General features: G+C 52.6%; 1 protein-coding gene across 4 annotated transcripts in view; it reads right to left on the bottom strand.

The window, feature by feature from the left end:
- NME7 (NME/NM23 family member 7) overlaps nt 1-24,949 on the bottom strand; it is a 90,757-nt gene that overhangs the window by 34,014 nt on the left and 31,794 nt on the right. For all 4 annotated transcript variants that reach the window (XM_076058284.1, XM_076058282.1, XM_076058281.1 and 1 more), the window contains exons 4-7: nt 23,308-23,418; nt 17,316-17,414; nt 15,954-16,161; nt 8,640-8,772 (exon numbers count right to left, since the gene is read on the bottom strand). In XM_076058284.1, coding sequence (XP_075914399.1) covers nt 8,640-8,772; nt 15,954-16,161; nt 17,316-17,414; nt 23,308-23,418 — 551 coding nt within the window. The remainder of the gene's footprint in view (nt 1-8,639; nt 8,773-15,953; nt 16,162-17,315; nt 17,415-23,307; nt 23,419-24,949) is intronic.

The raw sequence follows: 24,949 nt of genomic DNA, 5'->3' as shown, positions 1-24,949 counted from the left end.
AAGCTTCGTGTGGAGCGAAAGACCAGGTAGCTTCCACACAGCGTTACGCAGCTGATGAATATATATTGCTGCTCGACTGATTTAGAGTGAGACCTAATCTGTCATAAGCACACTGCCCAGGTATTGAAAACTCTCCACTATCTCCACAACTGCCCCATCACTAAAGGGGAGTTGAGGGGTGGAATGTTTGATGACACAAAATTACCCAGGCAGCTGCTTAGTTCTGGTGGGGCTGATTTTAAGTCCCCACCTCTTAGTGGCACGCTCCAGGTTCAGCAGGAGTGCCTCCAACTCCTCTGAGTGAGCAGCAATCACCAGATCATCAGCATACATAACATGGTTGACCAATAGGGAGCCATCCCTTGACCGCAGCCGGGCATCGATCAGCCGCCATTGTACCTGTACCAGATGGAGATTCCTCCGGTACAGCCATAGAAGGCTTCACGAAATACGTAGTCGAAAAATACAGTGAGGGAAAAAAGTATTTGATCCCCTGCTGATTTTGTATTTTTGCCCACTGACAAAGAAATGATCAGTCTATAATTTTAATGGTAGGTGTATTTGAACAGTGAGAAAGAAAAACAACAAAAATCCAGAAAAACGCATGTCAAAAATGTTATAAATTGATTTGCATTTTAATGAGGGAAATAAGTATTTGACCCCCTCTCAATCAGAAAGATTTCTGGCTCCCAGGTGTCTTTTATACAGGTAACGAGCTGAGATTAGGAGCACACTCTTAAAGGCAGTGCTCCTAATCTCAGCTTGTTACCTGTATAAAAGACACCTATCCACAGAAGCAATCAACAATCAGATTCCAAACTCTCGACCATGGCCAAGACCAAAGAGCTCTCCAAGGATGTCAGGGACACGATTGTAGACCTACACAAGGCTGGAATGGGCTACAAGACCATTGCCAAGCAGCTTTGTGAGACGGTGACAACAGTTGGTGCGATTATTCGCAAATGGAAGAAACACAAAAGAACTGTCAATCTTCCTCGGCCTAGGGCTCCATGCAAGATCTCACCTCGTGGAGTTGCAATGATCATGAGAACGGTGAGGAATCAGCCCAGAACTACACAGGAGGATCTTGTCAATGATCTCAAGGCAGCTGGGACCATAGTCACCAAGAAAACAATTGGTAACACACTACGCCGTGAAGGACTGAAATCCTGCAGCACCCGCAAGGTCCCCCTGCTCAAGAAAGCACATATACATGCCCGTCTGAAGTTTGCCAATGAACATCTGAATGATTCAGAGGACAACTGGGTGAAAGTGTTGTGGTCAGATGAGACCAAAATGGAGCTCTATGCATCAACTCAACTCGCCGTGTTTGGAGGAGGAGGAATGCTGCCTATGACCCCAAGAACACCATCCTCACCGTCAAACATGGAGGTGGAAACATTATGCTTTGGGGGTGTTTTTCTGCTAAGGGGACAGGACAACTTCACCACATCAAAGGGACGATGGACGGGGCCATGTACCGTCAAATCTTGGGTGAGAACCTCCTTCCCTCAGCCAGGGCATTGAAAATGGGTAGTGGATGGGTATTCCAGCATGACAATGACCCAAAACACACGGTCAAGGCAACAAAGGAGTGGCTCAAAAAGAAGCACATTAAGGTCTTGGAGTGGCCTAGCCAGTCTCCAGACTTTAATCCCATAGAAGCTGAAGGTTCGAGTTGCCAAATGTCAGCCTCGAAACCTTAATGACTTTGAGAAGATCTGCAAAGACGAGTGGGACAAAATCCCTCCTGAGATGTGTGCAAACCTGGTGGCCAACTACAAGAAACGTCTGACCTCTGTTATTGCCAACAAGGGTTTTGCCACCAAGTACTAAGTCATGTTTTGCAGAGGGGTCAAATACTTATTTCCCTCATTAAAATGCAAATCAATTTATAACATTTTTTACATGCGTTTTTCTGGATTTTTTTGTTGTTATTCTGTCTCTCACTGTTCAAATAAACCTACCATTAAAATTAAAAACTGATCATTTCTTTGTCAGTGGGCAAACGTACAAAATCAGCAGGGGATCAAATACTTTTTCCCTCACTGTATGTTAAATAATGTGGGAGCCAGAGGACATCCCTGTCGCACCCGAAGGTGAACAGGGAAAGGCTCCGAGACTCCTGGCCACGTAGTTTTACTCACGCATGCCCACCATCATGAAGGTCCTTAATGATTGTGAGTAGAGAGTCAGGGACTCCCAAAGCACGAGGAACAACTCAGAGCCAATGTCTATTGATAGTATCATAGGCCTTGACCAGGTCAATAAAGCAGAGATGTAGATCCTGTTGGAATTCCCTACACCTCTGCTGTAGCAGACGGACAGAAAATATGGCATCTGTGCTGAAACGCCCTTGGCATGAAACTGCATTGGGGCTCCGCAAGCCTCTCCTCAGCGTGCTTGGTAAGGAGGTGTTGAATAATCCTTGCCTGGACCATTTTCGGCACACTGAGGAGGGAGATGCTCCTATAGTTGTTACAGTCTGTGTGGTCCCCCTTCTTAAAGAGGGTGACCACCAGGGCATCCTTACAATTCTGCGGAACCCATCCAGTGGTTCAGACTATTATTATGATTCATCTTCTTTGGTTCTTTCGGTAAAGTCACGTAGAATGAGAATAAAATAATAAATTGATAAAATAAAATAACACAATAATATTCTCACGACGTTTCGGCCACAACACAAGCGGCCTTCATCAGGTGAAGGGACGAGACTGTCTGGTAGGACAGCGCTGGAGTGAAAGAGCCACGTTCAGATCACGGCCTTTAAGCTGTGTGAGAGGAACAAAGCGCCTGGACAAAGGAATTAGCATATAATTTAGCATTGAAATGGCTGAATGATTAGCTTGTGACTGGTCACAGAAATAGTTATGTTAAAAGTTAAAGCATACACATCCGCAGAGGCACCCCTTGACAATGGAATTAGCATAGAATTTAGCATTGAAATAGCTGAGTGATTAGCTTGTAACTGCTCACAGAAATAGCTACGTTAAAGTCAGACCATACACATTCACCGAGGCACTTAGTACAAATCAAACAGGAGAATTTAGCATTGAAATAACTAGGCGAATTTAGCATTGAAATAACTGAGTGATCAGCTAGTGACTGGTCACAGAAATGACTATGTTGAAGTCAACGCCTACACATCTGAGCTATTCACAGTACTATATAGTGAACCAATAAAAACTAAAATATAAATTACCTTAATGTTATCAATAAACTCTATATTCTCCAATCAGCTAAGCTACCAACAATAAGTCGTTAAATATCACAATGCTATATGGCGAAAAAATGGGTGGATTCTTACCCTTAACTTTAGCACCACGGATAGCTACGGGCCCCGTTCAGACGGGCGAGTTCGTCCATGGTCGGAACAGAGGAGGGGGAGAGAGACAGCTGCGAGGCCCTAGTATACTCCATGTTGTAAAACCATACCATTAACCGTGGTGTGAGAGGTATTAAGAGGCAATGCTGGCGAAAGAGCTGCGGTCTGAAGATCATCGTAAAAATACAATTAATTAAGAACAGAAATGATTTAAAACATCTTTCCAGTGGTTACTAAGCCAGAATCCATCTTCTCGGTTGAAATTGTCTCTGTGCTTGTATATGTGAATGGCCTCATGAACGAATCTCTCATGGTAGCCGGTTGGTTTGCAAAGAACCTCCGTTTTGGAGAAGTCAATGTCATGTGAGCCCACTGAATTATAACAGTGATCTGCCACAGCAGAGGAGTCCGTCCTACCGTGTTTCAAGTCTGCTTTATGTTCGCGGATGCGGTCCGAGATATGTCTTTTGGTTTCTCCAATGTAGCTACTACCACAGAGGCACTTTAGTTTGTAAACGCCTGGGTACTGTAGCCCTGAGAGCCTGGTGTACGTGCATGAGTTCACTGGTAATGTGTTCCTGGTCGGAAATGAATTGGGCTCTATGGTATAGAGTCTTGATGAGGGAGTTCTTCTGGGATGGATGGTGGTGGGAATCCGGTTTCAAGTAAGCATCTGTATGGGTAGCTTTCCTGTAGACAGAGTGGCTCATTGAACCATCATGTCTCCTTTTAATTAAGACATCCAAAAAGGGTAGTTTGCCATCTTTTTCGACCTCCATGGTAAATCTGATGGCTGGGTGTATGGAATTGATGTGGTCGCGGAATTGGTCTAGAGCAGGCTGGCCATGTGGCCAGATGACAAAGGTGTCATCAACGTACCTCTTCCATAAGGTCAGGTGTAGAGTGGCAGTCTGGATGGCGTCAGTTTCAATTTTTTCCATGAATACGTTGGCTATAACCGGAGATAGGGGAGCCCATTGGGGTGCCCTCAGTTTGTTTGTAGAAAGTTCCATTCCAGGTGAAGTATGTGTTGGTTAAGCAATGTCTCACCAGGGGGGGTACATCAGTATGCAGTCCTTGATGAACCAGGTCTTCAATGATAGCGATGGTGTCAGGTACCGGGACTTTGGTGAACAAGGACACCACATCAAAACTGACAAGCAGGTCGTTTGGGGACAGGGAAATGCCTTTGATTGTCGATACCAGGTGAGTAGAATTTAGTACCGCAGAGGTGGTTTTTCCAGTGAAAGGTTGCAGTATATCAGCAAGAAAACGTGCCAGTTTGTAGGTGGGGGAGCTGATAGTAGAGACGATGGGACGAAGGGGTGTATCTTCTTTGTGTATCTTTGGAAGGCCATATAATCTTGGTGGTCTGGCAGCAGAGGGTTTCAACGAGAACTGTTTGATCTCATCAATTAATGCTGTTGAGTCAGAGATGATTTTGTTCGTTTTGGTGACCAGGCTGTTGGTGGGATCTCTTTTTATTTTTGTATAGCTGCCATCGTTGAGTAGTTCTTGAATTTTGTTGTTATATTCTGTTTTGTCCATGATGACAGTGGCATTGCCTTTGTCGGCTGAGAGGACGACAATATCATCCCTCTTTTTTAATTGAGATAATTCAAAACGTTCGTCTTTGCTGATGTTGCTGGGTGGCAACTTAGCGTTTTTGAGGGTTGCAGCAATTTCAGATCTTGCTACGTCTGCAGAGATGTGACTCAAGCCCTTGAGTGCAACGTCGACATGGGCAATGATATCATTAACCGGTAAGTGTCTCGGTGTGACAGCAAAGTTTAGACCTTTAGCTAAAACGGATTTCAGACCATCAGAAATGGAACTGTTACTGCGATTAATTACGACTTTGTTGACGTCTATCTTTTCGGTGTGTGGATCCGATTTTTTGCTGGAGAGGTGATTGAATTTGGAAATCAAATTGTGCCTACATTTGTTCGACATAGTGGCAGCCGAAGAGGTAGTCATATTGTCTACATGTTCCCAATCCGATGTAGACATTGTTGCTGTCAATTTTAAGTGTGATTTGTAGAGTGTCTTGTCTAACTGATCGAGTTCGGTGCGTGTAAGTCTGATTTTTTCCGAGATAAGAGCGACGCTAGTTCTAGCTAGAATCATTGCAGTCACGAAAGCTTTAAATCGAAATATTATTATGTCATATAGGGCAGTCTGGACACAAATGTTACCCTCCCTCAGTATTTCGCTTGGAGAATCATTTCTGCCTGATAATTTTTCTGGTCTGACTCTGGATTGCCTTCCGTACTTCCTGAACAGATCGCACTTCAGCCAGCCACTCACATGAAGTGACTACATCTTCCAATATTTGAGGCACCGCAGCCTCAGCAGGGTCATCCCCACTTTGCCCCATCGTGTTTTCCAGGCTGTGAGATTTCCCCTCCCCCAAGACCTCGTAGAAATGCTCAGCAAATCTGAAAAACTGTTCCTGGGGGTCGTGGGCTAATGAGGCAGCAACCTGCGACCACCACCCATCCTTGCAGCACCGTACGGCTCTCCAAACCTCCGAGCAAAGGCTGTGGTAAGCCTCCTCATTCTCCAATGTGGGATGCTGTAGCTGGTGGGAGTGGGCATGTCGCTTTTTCTCAGCCAGCCGGAACACCTCCTCTGTCAGCCAGGGTCTCTAGGGAGGTTTGGACCGTGTACCCAAAGCAGCCATTGCAGCTGTATGAGCCACAGTTCTAAACCTCGCCCATTTACCCTCGACATCAGGAGGATGGGGGGAAGATGCCAAACCCAGCTGCAAGTGATGATGAAATTCACACTTGCAACTTTCATAAGCTAGCTGTGACCAGGCCACTGTGGGTGTGAACGGGGTTCTAGGTGTACACCCACCACCGGAGTGAAAGAATCGCAGGTGCATTTTACAGATGACAAGCCGATGGTCAGTGGGCAGATCAACTTCACGGTAGGTCCTGGTGTCAAGGACATGGGCCCGCATCCGCCGTTCTGTCACTATATAGTCGGGCAGATGTTCTTGCTTGGACCCGGTGTGCATCCATGATGCTGTGTGGATGCGCTGATGCTGGAACAGCGTGTTGGTAATTACAAGCCAAAGGGCTGCACAGAAGTCTGGCAGCCTCCTACCGTTGTTATTAAGTTGATCTGGCCTATGCCTTCGAATCACTCCAGCCCAGGTGCCAGCATCATCACCCACTCCAGCATTAGTCACCCAACAGGATGACTCTATCCGGAGGGGTCACGTTACCTAGCACTTGTGACAGGAGCTTATAAAAGGCATCTGACTCATCAGCCTTGCCTGCATCCTTCCATTGATGATTATCTTCGGTGGCGACACAACTAACCATCACCACCACTCCTCGCCTCTGGTTGCTGGGAAGGCGAGCCCACAGTAGCCTGGGGATTACAGCTTCCCACACCTCACCGCCACGTTCCCACGCCCCCTTCATTCTTTTGTTTAGAAGAGCCACTCCCTGTTGTTTGGCAGTTTCCTGCCCCGAGCAGAGGACTGTCTACCCCTGATGGTGGCAGGAGCCAGAGCCGGTCCACCGGACCTCCTGAAGACCACAGAGATCCAGGCGGTACCGGTCCAGTTCCAAACAGAGAAGTGGCAGCCTCTCCTCTGCAGTTCAACATTTATAAATACAGAGACCCACAGACACCCAGACCCATAGAGACACCCATAGAGATCCACAGAGACCCAAAGTTGAGCCCGCTTGGCTACGTAGGGTGCGAAATAAGTTCAACATATATAGTTGCAGTGGCATAGTGCTAACTGCTGGCAGAAAAGGAGATCTGCGGCGTACAGCAGGCCAGGATATACACGAGAGCAGGATCTTGGGAAAGGTCACAGAAGGGGCCTACCAGAAACCCGCTGGTAGGTTCCAGTAAGGGGGCGTGGCCGGGGCGGGGCGAGGCCACGCTGACGCTATAAGAGGGGCCCTGTGGGGGACCTCGGGGCTGTTGCTGGAGTGGGATCCCCGTCGTGCTGCTCAAGTCCATCGTCACCGTTCTTCTCGTCGTCGTCTCCATCTTTACCATCTTGGGGCACCGTCAGTCAGACAGCCCACCAACTGTTCTCACTAAGTAGTGTCACCGATAATAGACGGACTAAATATGAAGTGTGTTAATCCCGATGGTGCTCACTACACATACACACGGAGACTTGCAGAGACCCACAGATTGGCACGGTTGGCTACATATGGTGTGAAAGAAGCTCAACATACATATGTAAAGACCGGGGCAACAGTCCAATTACCTAAAAGAAGCATACGTACAAACGGGCGGTCAGGAAGCCAACCAAGGCCTCCGATTGGTCCAGAGAGGCCTCCAGAGCGATTGGTCGGGAGGCAAGGTTCAAAAGAATAGGAGGAGAGATTTGAACGTAAAAGGTGGGAAGCGAGGGTGGACGGTAGGGGTGACGCTTGACAACCATTGGAGGTGGACGAGGATTGGATGAAAGAAGTGGGGTGAGCGCAGCTTCCAGAAAGAGGTCCACGGGGTGCATAAAAGGGGACAGCACAAGGGGAGGGCGGCGTTCGGGGAGAGGACGAGCTTCAAGCAACCAGAACGAAGCCTGGGCCTCGTGTTGGTGCTGTGTCCCACTCAAAAGGCTCCGGCTAACAATGTGTGTTGGCGTCATTACAAATACATACACAAAGACCCACAGACACCCAGACTCATAGACACCCATAGAGATCCACAGAGACTCACAGATTAACCCGCTTGGCTACGTAAATGCGAAAGAAGTTCAACATACATACTCACAGAGACTCACAGAGACCCACAGATTAGTCCGCTTGGCTACGCATGGTGCAACAGAAGTTCAACAGACATGACAAGCATAAGGCTTGACACTGCGGTACGTCACGAGAGTGAGCATTAAGACGCAAACTCAACGGTACAAATTGAGAATGAACAGCCGGCACAAAAAGTAAAACTGCTGTCTGGCACGCTATGAAGAAACGCTGAGTGTGGTACCTGTGGCGAGTGCGTGTGGCGAATGCCTGTGGTGAGTATGGCGAGTGTGGTGAGTGTGGCGAGTGTGGTGAGTGTGGCGAGTGTGGCGAGTGTGGTGAGTATGGCGAGTGTGGTGAGTGTGGCGAGTGTAGTGAGTGTGGCGAGTGTGGTACTGCAGTGAGTGTGGTGAGCGTGGTACCTGCAATGAGTGTGATGAGCGTGGTACCTGCGGTGAGTGTGGTGAGCGTGGTACCTGCGGTGAGCGTGGCGAGTGTGGTGAGTATGGTGCGCGTTGTACCTGCGATGAGTGCGGTGAGTGTCGTTACTGCGGTGAGGGTGGTGAGTATGGCGAGTGTGGTGAGCGTGGTACCTGTGGCGAGCGCGTGCGGTTTGACGATGCAGCAGGTGACCTCTCCGAGCCGCGCCGTGTTCCCCAACCGACCACCACCACCGCCAGCATCACCGCCGGCTCCAGCCTCGTCAGGGAAGAACCACGCCAGCTCCTACCACAACGAGAGCCGTGAAGGTGGTTGTGTGGTGGTGGTGGTGGTTTAGTGTCGGTTGTGTGGTGATGGTGTGGTCATGGCGGTTGTGTGGTGGTTGTGTGGTGGCAGTGGTTGTGTGGTGAAGGTGGTGGTGGTTGTGTGGTGGCGGTGGTTGAGGTGGTGATGGTTACATGGTGGGGGTGGTTGCATGGGAGTGGTGATGGTGGTAGTTGCGGTGGTGGTTGCATGGTGGTGGCAGTTGCATGGTGGTGCTGATGGTGGTGGTTGCATGGTGGTTGTTGCATGGAAGTGGTGATGGTGGTAGTTGCATAATGGTGGTTGCATGAAAGTGGTGATGGTGGTGGTTGCGGTGGTGGTTGCGTTGGTGGTTGCATGGTGGTGGTTGCATGATGGTGGCGGTTGCATGGTAGTGGTGACGGTGGTGGTTGTTGTGGTTTGTTGTGGTTGTGGTGGTTGTTGCAGTTGTGGTGGTTGCTGTTGTGGTGGCGGTTGCATGACGGTGATGCGTGTGGTGGTGGTGGTGGTGGTTGCCTCGTGACGGTGATGCTTGTGCTTGTGGCGGTTGCGGAGATTGTGATTGCGGCGGTCGTGGTGGTGGTGGTTGTGTAGAGGAGTAATTGATGACGTCGTGTCACCCTGGGGGAGATAATGGATGAGGTCATGGTTCCCTGGGACATATAAGCAGAGACCCGTGACGCGAGCGAGGTTGTCGTCAGGGGCCGGGAACGAGAGAGCTAAAGAGTGAGGACCCAGGGCAAGGGGAGATCAGCACCAGCCTAGGGGGGCTACTTCACCCGGCCGACCGAGTTGGCTGATCCCTCGGTCGGTGCTGAGGGACGAGCCCGAATAGCCTGGGTGGACGCTAGGGACCTCCCAGTACCCTTCCCCCTGGGGAGAATTATACTAGCTATCCGCTGTTGGGCGTAAGCCCCATTAGTTCCTAGGCGTAAGCCCCTAATAAACCTGGCATCCGCCCTTATTGAAGAACTGTGATGGTGATGGTTATCGTGATGGTGGTGATGCTTGTGGTGACGGTGGTTGTTGTGGTTGTTGCGGTTGTGCTGTACCCGCTGCGCTTCCGCAACATCATGGGAAGTGTGCCCCACATCGCTGCTCACCCCGTAGCGGTTGTGGTGGTTGTGGCGGTTGCTCCGGTTGTGATGGCGAATGTTGTGGTTGTGGCGGTCGTGCTGGTGGTTGTATGATGGTGACTGTGATGGGGACCTTGTTGCCTGTGGTGGTGATTGCGTGGTGGCGCTGATGCTTGTGGTGATGTGGGTTGCACGGTGGCGGTTGTGGTGGTTGTTGTGGTGGTTGTTGTGGTGGTTGTGCCGTGCGCGCTGCGCTTCGGCGACGTCCGGGGGAGCCTACCCCGTGTCGAGGGCCCCTCCGCTGCTGGCCCCCTAGCGGTTGCGGTTGATGCTGCGGTTGTTGTGGTTTTTGCGGTTGTGGCGATAGTGGTGGCGATTGTTGTGGTTGTGGCAGTTGTGGTGGTGGCGGTTTGCATGATGGTGATGCGTGCGGTGATGGTTATGTTGTGGCGGTGACGTTTGTGGTTGTTGTGGCTGTTGTGGTTGTGGTGGCGGTGGTGGTAGTGCTGTACGTGCTGGGCTGTGCGGGGCATCACGTGGCGCATGCCCCGCCTTGAGGGCCCCGCTGATGTCGTAGCAGTTGTGGTGGTTGTGGTTGTGGTGGTTGCTGCAGCAGTTGCGGTGGTTGTGATGGTTGTTCTGATGGTGATGCTTGTGGCTCTATTCTATCTTGTTTTGGATTCATAAAGGGCCTCTCTCCAAAACGCTTGACAATGTCTATCGGCTACGGTAGAAAATGGCAAAATAAGGCAAGGATGAATGCGTTCGTACGGCCATTAGTGATCGTATTTGGAAAAGGAATGAGCTGTGGCAACAGGGGAAGGAGGCGATGGTGCAGGATGTTGAAGGAGGAACGGCTGGGGCGTGATAGTGGATGAGGATGATAGAAGGGGGTAGCGTGAAGGTGGATGGTACGGTATGAAGTGAGCGCACGGAATCATCGGGTCAATGGGTTGCTAGGCTAAGCGTAGATGTAAGCAAATTGAGGATCCAGGTGCAGTGGTCTGGTGGCCGGACAATTGAGCTCCCAGGAAGGGCATGGGTGAGGCAGGTTTTAGGGAACAATGGGGTAGGGGGCAGTGACTGGGGGTGAGGAAGGGCTTTGGCAACGTGGGGGATGGGGTAGTAACTAGGGGTGGAGGGGAGAGCTCAGGGGCGTTAGGTGGTGCAGGTAGGGGTAGCGGAAGAGGAAGGGAAAGGCAGTAGAGAAAAGAGACAGGACCTGAGGGCAGAGCGACAAGAAGAAAGCGAGGGGGAGAGTCGGATGAGAAGGGGGAGTTTGTTCCAGTGTAGGGGCCAAGCAGAGTGAAGAGTGCAAGTGAGATTGGGCGCAGGAGGAGGAGGAGGGATAGCAAGAAGAGAGGCAGCCTGTGACCAGGCGTGATGGGACATCGGAACCTCATGGCGGGACCCCGGGGTCCCAAATAAATGGCAGTCAAAATCGTAATTCACTAATTTATTTTCGGCGACTCCGTCCCACCGCGCACATCGCCGCCGCGACCCACCAGAAGTCAATCGTCTACTCGTTCTTCACCAAGCACCCTTCATTGCCAAAATTGCCGTAGTCGTAAACAAAACTTTGAAACTTTGATTAGCGCATCGTGCGGAGCTCGTCGATAGGAATAGATTGCCGTATCGTTTGCCTTCAACAGACATAAAATGACGTCGCAACGCAGTTTATGCGAGAGCCGGAGGCTTAGGGGACCCTGGGGTCCCGCCATAAGGTTCATGTAAGGAAATGATAGAAGATAGGTAAGGGGGGCGCAGTCCATGCAAAGCTTTGACAATCAAGGTGAGCAATTTAAAGAGACAGCGGTGAAAGATAGGAAGCCTGCGAAGTTGCTGAAGGAGAGGGGAGTAAAGGGAGGTGAAGAGAAGTTAAAGACGGTGGCTGTAGCCAGCAGCGAGTTGCAATAATCAAGATGCGCAAAGAATAGGGAGGGCACAATACGTTTTTCAGCGGCGATGGTGATGTGGGGGCTGATTTTCCTCATATTGAAATGATTGAAGTGGCATGTGTGAGCGAAGTCGGCGATGTGGGAGTGAAGGCAAGGGAGAAATCAAAGGTGATGCCAAGAATTTGAACGGAAGCAATCGAGGGGAGAATGAGCGGGGAGAAAGTATGGAGGGGGAGGGGGAAGGAGAGCGCAGTGGTTTGAGAAGGGTTAAGGGAAAGGAAATGTTGTTTCATTCATGCTTGGATGGCTGTTAGGCAGGTTGAGATGTGGTCGGAAAGGTCGGGGGGGGTAAGAGCCTTAAAGGAAAATCAGATTTGCGTGTGGTTGGCGAATAGGTGATACGAGAGATTGTAAGAAGCTAGGATGGGTTCGAGGGAGGGCGTCGACAGGGACAATACCAAGTACAGACCCCTGGGGGATACCGACCGTAACGGGGGAGGAAGAACCACGGTTAAAAGAGACGGTGGATGAACGGGAAGTGAGGTAAGGCCAGAGCCAGCAAAGTGGGGTGCCAGAGATACCGAGGTTCGACAGAGTGGATAAGAGGATGGAGTGATCAAGCGAAATTAGGACGGATGATAGGCCCGAGTGGCGTGAGTTCGCCAAGTGGTTGTGCACGTGGAGGAGAGCGGTTTCGGTGGAATGGAGAGGGCGGAAAGCAGATTGGTGGAGGGGATCAAGAGCGTGAGAAGAGATGTAGGACGTGAGTCAGGTGGGAACGAGGCGGTCACGGAGATTGGAGAAGCAGGAAAGCAAGAAATGGGGCGATAGTGTGCAGGGATGGAGGGAGCTAGGGATGTTCTTTTAGAAGGAGTCGGACGATGGCGTTTTTGAAGATTCCAGACGGGAGGGAACAGTTGAAGAGAGCTCGGAGGTCCGGAAGGAAAGTGGGGATGACAGATAGAAGCAGGGATGGCGGTAGGGGATCAAGGGAGGAGAAGGTGGTTGTGAGTTTTGGAGATGATGTTTGAAGTAGGGGAGGGAGGAGAGGGGTCGGTAGGAATGTTGCTGACAGGAAGGGACGCAGAAACAAATTTGAGTAATCTTCTACAAGAAATAGTTGGAAATGACTACAGGGGAGGGGGCAGAAGACTAAAAATGAGTTGAGGATGGAGCAGGACGTAGCAGAGTGTTTAAGGTAGAAACTAGCAGAGCAGGGTGCACGGAGAGGGAATACATGAGGGGAGAGGAAATAGGAGTGGGAATCAGAAGGGGATAGGGTGGGAATCAGAAGGGGATAGGGTGTGAATCAGAAGGGGATAGAGTGGGAATCAGAAGGGGATAGGGTGGGAATCAGAAGGGGATAGGGTGGGAATCAGAAGGGGATAGAATCTTCTAGCTTCGCTCGGCTTTGCGTACGAGGCGACGCCGAATCTTTAGCCCATGTGTCAGCAAAGGCCTAGGAGGAATAGGATAGTGCAGAATGTAGGATGGATGATGCTTTGTCTGGGTGGAGGTCGGAGACATCTGATAGGGGCAGAAGCTAAGAGGAAACTAGGGAATTAAGTGCAGAGTGATCAGAGGAGCATAGATTTCGGCAGAGGCATGGAGGGGGGGGGGGGATGAAAGGTTGGATGGAATTGTGAGTGTCACAGTCAGTAATAGGTGATCGGACGGAGGACGTGGGTCAACTAGGGCATGGGAAGCTGAGCAAGTGGAAGTGAAGATAAGATCCAGCGTGCTACCGGTGGAGTAAGTCAGAGGAGAGGAGACCAGACGGAGGCTGAAAGAGGCAGTGAGAGACATTCAAGTTGAGGGGGTAGATGGCGAAGTAAAGATGGAGGTTTACGTCTCCCAGAAGAATCGGCGGAGATGAGCTAGCGGAGAGAAGGCAATCCAGTTCCCAGTTCGTCGAAGAACGAGGAGCGCCGGCCAGGGGGCGGTAAAGGATTAGAAGTGAAAATGCAAGGTGGAAGGAGAATGAGGAGAGTTGAAATTCGGAAACAGGTGGAGGTGAGGGGATCCAGATTAAGGAGAAGAGCAACCCAGCGCCGCCACCAGGCATGCCAGAGGGTCGTGGTGAATGAATGAAGTTGGTGCGAGATGTTCAAAGCGCAGCTGGGGTGGCAGCGTTTCAATGTGGATATCCAGGTTTCTGAAAATGCTAGACCAAAGGCGTGGAAACGTGGCTTGTTACAGACCTGAGCGGGAATTCTAGAGGCCTCGGTGAATGGAGCCAATGGGTGGAGGGAGCGGCGAAGGGGAGTGGGGGGCAGGGTGTTTTTTTTTTAGAATGTAGAAGGATGGCGACGAGGTTAGAAAGAGTCGCACGTCGTGAAGATGGGGGGGGGGGCATTCAGAGGGTGGCAGATGGCAGGGACAGACGAGAGGAATTATGGGAGAAAGGGGCCAAATGATTTAGGGGTAGCTGGTGGGGATCTGGCTGCGCGAGCCGCGCCGCTCGCCCCCTTCCACCCCGACAGCCCCCTCGGCATGGTCTGTGGTGTTGACCCTTAGGAGGAGGCCATATTTGTTTAACAAGTTGGTCGTGGTGGTGGTTGTTGTGGTTCTGGCGGTTGCGGTGGTGGCGATGGCATGATGGTGATGCGTGTGGTGGTGATGGTGGTTTGCGTGGAGTGATGTTGGCGGTGGTGGCCGTTGCCCGATGGCGACGGTAGTCGTGACGGTGATGCTTGTGGTGGTGACGGTGATGCTTCTGGTGGTGACGGTGATGCTTGTGGTGGTGACGGTGATGCTTGTGGTGGTGACGGTGATGCTTGTGGTGGTGATGCTTGTGGTGGTGACGGTGATGCTTGTGGTGGTGACGGTGATGCTTGTGGTGGTGATGCTTGTGGTGGTGATGCTTGTGGTGGTGACGGTGATGCTTGTGGTGGTGATGCTTGTGGTGGTGATGCTTGTGGTGGTGACGGTGATGCTTGTGGTGGTGACGGTGATGCTTGTGGTGGTGACGATGATGCTTGTGGTGGTGACGGTGATGCTTGTGGTGGTGATGCTTGTGGTGGTGATGCTTGTGGTGGTGACGGTGATGCTTGTGGTGGTGATACTTGTGGTGGTGACGGTGATGCTTGTGGTGGTGATGCTTGTGGTGGTGACGGTGATGCTTGTGGTGGTGATGCTTGTGGTGGTGATGCTTGTGGTGGTGACAGTGATGCTTGTAGTGGTGGTGACGGTGATGCTTGTGGTGGTGATGCTTGTGGTGGTGAGGGTGATGCTTGTGGTGGTGACGGTGATGCTTGTGGTGGTGATGCTTGTGGTGGTGACGGTGATGCTTGTGACGGTGATGCTTGTGGTGGTGACGGTGATGCTTGTGGTGGTGACGGTGATGCTTGTGGTGGTGATGCTTGTGGTGGTGACGGTGATGCTTGTGGTGGTGACGGTGATGCTTGTGGTGGTGACGGTGATGCTTGTGGTGGTGATGCTTGTGGTGGTGACGGTGATGCTTGTGGTGGTGATGCTTGTGGTGGTGACGGTGATGCTTGTGGTGGTGACGGTGATGCTTGTGGTGGTGATGCTTGTGGTGGTGACGGTGATGCTTGTGGTGGTGATGCTTGTGGTGGTGACGGTGATGCTTGTGGTGGTGATGCTTGTGGTGGTGACGATGATGCTTGTGGTGGTGACGGTGATGCTTGTGGTGGTGACGGTGATGCTTGTGGTGGTGACGGTGATGCTTGTGGTGGTGACGGTGATGCTTGTGGTGGTGATGCTTGTGGTGGTGACGGTGATGCTTGTGGTGGTGACGATGATGCTTGTGGTGGTGACGGTGATGCTTGTGGTGGTGACGGTGATGCTTGTGGTGGTGACGATGATGCTTGTGGTGGTGACGGTGATGCTTGTGGTGGTGATGCTTGTGGTGGTGACGGTGATGCTTGTGGTGGTGATGCTTGTGGTGGTGACGGTGATGCTTGTGGTGGTGATGCTTGTGGTGGTGACGGTGATGCTTGTGGTGGTGATGCTTGTGGTGGTGACGATGATGCTTGTGGTGGTGACGGTGATGCTTGTGGTGGTGATGCTTGTGGTGGTGACGGTGATGCTTGTGGTGGTGACGATGATGCTTGTGGTGGTGACGATGATGCTTGTGGTGGTGACGGTGGTTGTGGTGGTGACGATGATGCTTGTGGTGGTGATGCTTGTGGTGGTGACGGTGGTTGTGTTGGAGGTTGCGCTGTACCCGCTGCGCTGTGGTGACGTCGCGTGGCGCGTGCCCCACATTGAGGGCCCCGCTGACGCCGTAGCGGGCCCTCAGGCTGGCCGGGCTGGTGGCCCTCGCCTGCTGGGGGTCGCTGGGCCCCAGGGCGGAGGCCACGACCCCCACGGCCCCCTCCCCCTGCAGCTCCAAGGCCACGGCGGGGCCGGAGATCAGCTGGACCAGGAGCTCGCTGGGATGGGCGGGGGGATGCATAGAGATAGATATAAATCGATAGACACACACAGAGATAGAGATACACACATACCGTGCTATGAACCCGGTGGCCAGAGTTCGATTCCCGCTCAGGGCCAACACCAGTGACGATTATTTGAACCAAGCCTGGGCTTCCCCTAGGTCGACTCAGCCTTAAAAGAGTAACCTGCTGGTGGACTGGAGTACCGACATGGCAGAACTGGGGATACAAAGGCGGCTGGGCGTGGTGCTGGCCACCAATTCCCCTGGTGTACCGTGCTGGCCTTCATAGGCGCTGCTACTCGCTAAAAGCATTTGCCACTACAGTATGTTAAGGCTACACAGGGGACCTTTGTCTTTGTCTGCGAACCACACGTGCCCCACACGTGCATCCCACATCTGCGGCACACACGCGTGCGCGTGGGTGTGTGTGTGTGTATGTGTGTGTATGTGTGTGTATGTATGCGTGCGTGTGCGTGGGTGTGTGTGCGTGCGTGTGCGTGTGCGTGCGTGTGGTTCACCGCAGGCACGCGCACCCTCATCGCACAAATGCCATCTGCCAGTCATCAATACTAATTGGCTCATAATGGCCGGGATTTGGGACTTCCCATGGGGGCCATACCACGGGGACATAGCCAAGGATTCTAGGACTCAAGGGAGCTGGAATCCCAGCGGAGCTGGGACCCAGTGGAGCTGGAACCCAGGGGAGCTGGGACCCAGGGGAGCTGGAATCCCAGCGGAGCTGGGACCCAGTGGAGCTGGAACCCAGGGGAGCTGGAACCCAGGAGAGCTGGAACCCAGGGGAGCTGGAACCCAGTGGAGCTGGAACCCAGTGGAGCTGGGACCCAGGGGAGCTGGAACCCAGTGGAGCTGGGACCCAGTGGAGCTGGAACCCAGTGGAGCTGGGACCCAGGGGAGCTGGAACCCAGTGGAGCTGGGACCCAGTGGAGCTGGAACCCAGTGGAGCTGGAACCCAGTGGAGCTGGAACCCAGGGGAGCTGGAACCCAGGGGAGCTGGAACCCAGGGGAGCTGGAACCCAGGGGAGCTGGAATCCCAGGGGAGCTGGGACCCAGTGGAGCTGGGACCCAGGGGAGCTGGGACCCAGTGGAGCTGGAACCCAGTGGAGCTGGAACCCAGGGAGGGGGTCTCACTCCAGAGTGGGTGCCGCCCCCTGCTCCTGCTCCTCCTGCTGCTCCTCCTGTTGCTGCTGCTGCTGCTGCTCCACAGAGATGAAGTCAGCTGCTCGCTCCCTGCAGCAGGGACACGGGGGGTGGGGGAGGGGGTGGTTATAGCGGTGGTGATGATAGCGGGGAAGACGATGGTACGGGTGACGATTATGGGGGTGATGATGGTGGGGGTGATGACGGTGGGGGTGGTGATGATTGGTGTGGTGATCGTGGGGGTGGTGATGGTAGGTGTGGTGATGATGGTGGGAGTGGTGATGATGGGGGTGATGATGGGGATGGTGTGGTGATGATAGTGGGGTGATGATGGTGGGGGTGGTGATGGTGGGGGTGGTGATAATGGTGGGGAGATGATGGTGGGAGTGATGATGGTGGGAGTGATGATGGTGGGGTGATGATGGTGGGGTGATGATGGTGGGGGAGATGATGGTGGGGTGATGATGGTGGGGGTGATGATGGTGGGGGTGGTGGGATGATGGTGGGGTGATGATGGTGGGGTGATGATGGTGGGGGAGATGATGGTGGGGTGATGATGGTGGGAGTGATGATGGTGGGGGTGGTGATGGTGGGGGTGGTGATAATGGTGGGGAGATGATGGTGGGGTGATGATGGTGAGGTGATGATGGTGGGGTGATGATGGTGGGAGTGATGATGGTGGGGTGATGATGGTGGGGTGATGATGGTGGGAGTGATGATGGTGGGGGTGATGATGGTGGGGGTGATGATGGTGGGGGTGATGATGGTGGGAGTGATGATGGGGATGGTGGGGGTGATGATGGTGGGGTGATGATGGTGGGGTGATGATGGTGGGGGTGATGATGGTGGGGGTGGTGGGATGATGGTGGGGTGATGATGGTGGGGGTGATGATGGTGGGGGAGATGATGGTGGGGTGATGATGGTGGGGTGATGATGGTGGGGGAGATGATGGTGGGGTGATGATGGTGAGGTGATGATGGTGGGGTGATGATGGTGGGAGTGATGATGGTGGGGTGATGATGGTGGGGGTGATGATGGTGGGGTGATGATGGTGGGGTGATGATGGTGGGGGTGATGATGGTGGGGTGATGATGGTGGGGGAGATGATGGTGGGGTGATGATGGTGGGGGAGATGATGGTGGGGGTGATGATGGTGGGAGGGATGATGGTGGGAGTGATGATGGTGGGAGGGATGATGGTGGGGGTGATGATGGTGGGGGTGATGATGGTGGGGGTGATGATGGTGGGGGTGATGATGGTGGGGTGATGATGGTGGGAGGGATGATGGTGGGGTGATGATGGTGGGGTGATGATGGTGGGAGGGATGATGGTGGAGTGATGATGGTGGGGGAGATGATGGTGGGGGTGATGATGGTGGGAGTGATGATGGTGGGGGTGATGATGGTGGGGGTGATGATGGTGGGAGGGATGATGGTGGGAGTGATGATGGTGGGAGGGATGATGGTGGGGGTGATGATGGTGGGGGTGATGATGGTGGGGGTGATGATGGTGGGGTGATGATGGTGGGGTGATGATGGTGGGGGTGATGATGGTGGGGGTGATGACGGTGGGGGAGATGATGGTGGGGGTGATGATGGTGGGGGAGATGATGGTGGGGGTGATGATGGTGGGGGGATGGTGGTGGGGGTGATGATGGTGGGAGGGATGATGGTGGGGTGATGATGGTGGGGGTGATGATGGTGGGAGTGATGATGGTGGGGGGATGGTGGTGGGGGTGATGATGGTGGGGGAGATGATGGTGGGGTGATGATGGTGGGGGTGATGATGGTGGGAGTGATGATGGTGGGGGTGATGATGGTGGGGGTGATGATGGTGGGGGAGATGATGGTGGGGGTGATGACGGTGGGGGAGATGATGGTGGGGGTGATGATGGTGGGAGGGATGATGGTTGGGGTGATGATGGTGGGAGGGATGATGGTGGGTTGATGATGGTGGGGGTGATGATGATGGGGGGATGGTGGTGGGGGTGGTGGGATGATGGCGGGGGTGATGATGATGATGTTGGCGAGTCTAGAATTGGCAATAAGTAACGGCAAAGCAGTTTTAAGTGACTCACAGAATTGTGCGCAGTTGCGTATACAGTACACGACTTCCCTTGAGTGAGCGCGATGCCAATCACACAGCGCGGTTCGGAGCGCCATCACCGCACGCGCGTCGATTAAAAAGCAAAGGACAAGTCCTTACTTACTAATAACAACTCCTCCATCATTTTTCATGGCTGGAGGAGTTGCCCCCCTTACCTGAATATCCTGGCTCTGCCATTGGTGGTAACAGATGCGGTAGTAAAGTGTGCGGTGAGGTGTGCGGGGGTGAGGTGTGTGGTGATGCGGTGGTAGTGATGCAGTGGTGGTGAGGTGTGTGGTGGTGGTGGTGAGGTGTGTGGTGATGATCGGTGTGGTGAGGCGTGCGGTGGTGGTGGTGGTGGTGGTGGCAAAACAACCCACTACCTCTTCGGTGGTGCCTGACGGTAATGCTGTAGTGAGCAATGTTCAATTGACCATTTCCCTCATGGCGGCCAAAGGGGGCCCTGGGTGGGTGCGAGGGACTGGTAACCCCTCCACCTTCAACCCAAGTACCACTAAACTACGTGGACAAAAATCTAACCAAGCTTGTGCCGGACACCCCGGGGAGACAGGCGTCTATGACGTCTCCTGCCCAAACCACATTTGTCGGAGCCAGCAGGCTGAAACCGCACCATCGGGATTCTTCCAAAAACAGCAAAAAAACCACTGCGAGTGACCACGTGGAATGTTTGAATGCTCACTGCGGAGGAGAGGCTGCCACTCCTCTGTCAGGAGCTGGACCGGTACCGCCTGAATCTCTGCAGTTTTCAAGAGGTCCGGTGGACTGGCTCTAGCTCCAATCACCATGAGGGGTGGACACTCGGGGCAGAAGACTGTCAATTAACAGGCAGTGGCTCTTCTTCTGAACAAAATAATGAAGGGGGCGTGGGAGCGTGGCAGTGAGATGTAGGAAGCTGTAAGCCCCAGGCTGCTGTGGGCTCACCTTCCCATCAACCAGCAGCAAGGAGTGGTCGTGGTTACTTATGTCCCCAACGAAGATGAACATCAGTGGAGGGATTCAGGCAAGGCTGATGATTCAGATGCCTTCTACGACCTCCTCGGGATAGTCATCTTGTTGGGTGACTTTAATGCCCGAGTGGGTCATGATGCTGGCACCTGGGCTGGAATGATTGGAAGGCATGGGCCAGATTAGCTCAATAACAACGGTAGGAGGCTGCTAGACTTCTGTGCAGTCCATGGGCTTTTAATTTCCAACACGCTGTTCCGGCATCGGTCCATCCACACAACGGGCCCCATGTCCTTGACACGAGGACCGACCGTGAAGTTGATCTGCCCACTGACCATCGGCTTGTCAAATGTAAGATGCGCTCGCCATTCTTTCACGCTGGTGGTGCGTGTATATCTAGGACCCCATTCAAACCCCCAGTGGCCTGGTCACAGCTAGCTGATAAAAGCTCATCAATGCTTGCAGAGGTTGGCATCGTACCCCACCTCCTCCTGAAGCTGATGGGAAATGGATCAGCTTTAGAGCTGCGGTTCATGCAGCTGCAATGGCTGCTTTGGATACAGGGTCCAAACCTCCCCAGAGACTCTGGCTGACAGCCCGCTGCAAGGATGGGTGGTGGTCATAGGTTGCTGAGAAGATGGAGTCTGCCTCAGCAGCCTGCGATCACAAGTCACCCTTAAACTCTATCAAAAAATAACTTGCAGCGTCACACCTATCACCATCATTAGGGGAAAAAAAAGTGATCCGATCTATGACTCCCAGGAACAGGTTTGCAGATTTGCCAAGCATTTGTGAGGTCTTGGGGAGAGGGGAAATCCCTCAGCCTGGAAAATATCATTGGGAAAAGTGAGGATGACCCTGCTGAGGCTGCGGTGCCTCAAATATTGTAAGAAGTAGTCACCCCCTATGAGTGGCTGGCTGAAGTGCCATCTGTTGAGGAAGTATGGAAGGAGTTTGAGTCTGAGACCAGGAAAAGCACCGGGCAGAGATGATTTCCCAAGCGAAATGCCGAGGGAGAGTGGTGTTTGTGTGCAGACTGCCCTATATGACATCATAACAACAGTCTGGACCACTGGATGGGTTCCGCAGGATTGGAAGGATGCCCTGGTTGTCCCCTTCTTTAAGAAGGGGGACCGCACAGACTTAACAACTACAGGGGCATCTCCCTCCTCAGTGTGCCAGCAAAGGTCCTGGCAAGGATTATTCAACATCGCCTAGCCAGGCAGGCTGAGGAGAGGCTTGCGGAGCCCCAATGTGGTTTCAAGAAAGGGTGGTCTTGCCATATTTTCTGTCCGTCTGCTACAGCGGAGGTGCAGGGAATTCCAACAGGACCTACATCTCTGCTTTATTGACCTGGGTAAGGCCAATGATACCATGAATAGGCCTGGGCTCTGGTTTGTCCTTCATGCTTTCGGAGTCCCTGACCCTCTGCTCACAATCATTAAGGACCTTCACGATGGTGGGTAGGCCTGGGTAAAAACTAAGTGGCCGGGAGTCGGTGCCATTCCTGTTCACCTTGGGGTGCAACAGGGATGTCCTCTGGCTCCCATATTATTTAACATATATTTTGACTATGTAGTTCGTGAAGCCATGTATGGCTGTACCGGAGGAATCTCCATCTGGTACAGATACAATCGGAGGCTGATCGATGCCCGGGTGTGGTCAAGGGATGGCTCCCTGTTGGTCAACTATGTTATGTATGCTGATGATCTGGTGATTGTTACTCACTTAGAGGAGTTGAAGGCACTGCTGCTGAATCTGGAGTGTGCCACTAAGAGGTGGGGCCTTACCTCAGCCCCACCAAAACTAAGCACCTGCTTGGGTATTTTGTGCCATCAAACATTCCACTCCCCAACTCCCCATTGGTGATGGGCAGTTGTGCTGAGAGTGGAGCATTTTCTATACCTGGGCCATGCACTCATGACCAGCTCCAATTTGACACCAGAGGTCTCACTCCAAATCAGTTTAGCGGCATTATCTTTTCATCGGCTGCATAACGCTGCTGTGTGGAAGCTACCTGGTCTGTCGCTCCACAGGAAGCTTTGGGTCTTCTTGGCCACGGTCATGCCCTCCCTTCTCTATGCTTGTGAAACGTGGACCCCCCAAATGGGACATCTTCGCCAGTTATAAACAATGGGTTTAACCAGGCTAGATTGGGTGAGGAGCTCAGAAATCCTTGAAAGATCTGGACAAAGTCCCATCGGTGAGCTCCTTCAGCAGGTAAAGCTGCATTGGCTGGGACATGTAGCCCGCATGTCCAGCCACCGCGTGCCTAAACAGCTTTTATTCAGCTAGATAGAGGGGGCTAAATGGGCGCGGAACAGGCTAGAGAAGAGATGGAGTGATGTGGGAGAAGAGAATGTGAAGCTGAGTGGACTTGCCGATGACTGGTACCAGCGGTGCCAAGATCGGCCTCTGTGGAGGAGGCTCATGAAGGATGCTGCTACTGGGCAGTTAGAGGCAGTCACCCTCCAGCGACAACAGAGGGCAGAGGAGCGACACTTACAACAACAAACGGAGCGTCGGGAAGCTAAAACACAGCATGTTGGTAGAGTGGGGAGCACAGGTGGTGCATCAGTCATCTCAGTCAGTGAACCCATGGCATCTGGGTCTGTCCTATGGCACCTGGGTCTGTCCCATGGCACCTGGGTCTGTCCCATGGCACCTGGGTCTGTCCCATGGCACCTGGGTCTGTCCCATGGCACCTGGGTCTGTCCCATGGCACCTGGGTCTGTCCCATGGCATCTGGGTCTGTCCCATAACCTCCTGCCAGCGATCGTTCAACACTTCACGTGGCCTTATCGTGCGGTGGTAAGGTGTGTGGTGGTGAGGTGTGGTGGTGAGGTGTGGTGGTGAGGGGTGTGGTGGTGACGAGTGTGACTGTGGTAATGCAGTGATGAGGGTGTGGTGGTGGTGAGACTTGCTCCTCACCGGGTGAGCTGCACCATCCTCACCCGCGTCACCTGCAGCCCCCGCTGACTCAGCTCCTCAACCACCTCGCCCAGCCACCTCACCGCATGCGGTTTCACCAGCAGCAGCGACCTACAGCCACACATAACCATACACAAGCACACAGCTACACACAACCATACAGCTACACACAGCTACACACAACCACACAGCTACACACAACCATACAGATACACACAGCTACACACGATACAGCTACACACAACCACACAGCTACACAAACACGCACAGCTACACACAGCTACACACAACGATACAGTTACACACAACCACAACTACATACAGCTACTCAGCTACACAAACACACACAGCTACACACAACCACACAGCTACACAGACACACAGCTACACACAACCACACAGCTACACACAACCACACAGCTACACAGACACACAGCTACACACAACCACACAGCTACACACAACCACACAGCTACACACAACCACACAGCTACACACAACCACACAGCTACACACAACGATACAGCTACACACAAATACACAAAGCTACACACAACCACACAGCTACACAGCTACATACAACCACAGCTACACACAACCACAGCTACACAACCACACACAACCACACAGCTACACACAACCATACAGCTACACACAGCTACACACAACGATACACCTACACACAACCACACAGCAACACAAACACACACAGCTACACAAACACACACAGCTACACACAACCATACAGTTACACACAACCACACACAGCTACACACAACCACACCTACACACAACCACACAGCTACACAAACACACACAGCTACACAAACACACACAGCTATTCAAACACACACTACTACACAAACACACACAGCTACACACAACCACACAGCTACACACAACCACACAGCTACACACAACCACACATCTACACACAACCACACAGCTACACACACACACACAGCTACACACAACCACACAGCTACACACAACCACACTGCTACACAAACACACACAGCGACACACAAACACGCACAGCTACACACAACCACACAAAGCTACACACAACCACACACAACCATATGGATACACAACCACAGCTACACACAACCACACAGCTACACAGCTACACAACCACACAGCTACACAACCACACAGCTACACAACCACACAGCTACACAAGCACACACAGCTACACACAACCACACAGCTACACAGCTACACACAACCACACAGCTACACAACCACACAGCTAAACACAGTCACACAGCTAAACACAGTCACACAGCTAAACACAGTCACACACAACCACAGCGAGTGGTAGTGAGTTAGGGGTAGTGAGTGGTAGTGAGTGGTAGTGAGTGAGTGTTAATGAGTGGTAGTGAGTGACTGGTAGTGAGTGGCGGTGAGTGCTAGTGAGTGGTAGTGAGTGTTAGTGAGTGAGTGTTAATGAGTGGTAGTGAGTGGTAGTGAGTGAGTGGTAGTGAGTGGTAGTCAGTGAGTGAGTGGCGGTGAGTGGTAGTGAGTGGTAGTGAGTGAGTGGTAGTGAGTGATAGTGAGTGGTAGTAAGTGGTAGTGAGTGTTAGTGAATGAGCGTTAGTGAGTGAGTGGTAGTGAGTGATAGTGAGTGAGTGGTAGTGCG

This window comes from Petromyzon marinus (genome assembly GCF_048934315.1).
Source record: "Petromyzon marinus isolate PM22_M1 ecotype Great Lakes invasive population chromosome 70 unlocalized genomic scaffold, UKy_Petmar_22M1.pri1.0 chr70_unloc.1, whole genome shotgun sequence".
NCBI lineage: Eukaryota > Metazoa > Chordata > Hyperoartia > Petromyzontiformes > Petromyzontidae > Petromyzon > Petromyzon marinus.
The sequence above is the reverse complement of the archived record's forward strand: the minus strand, read 5'-3'. Positions and strand labels throughout refer to the sequence as shown.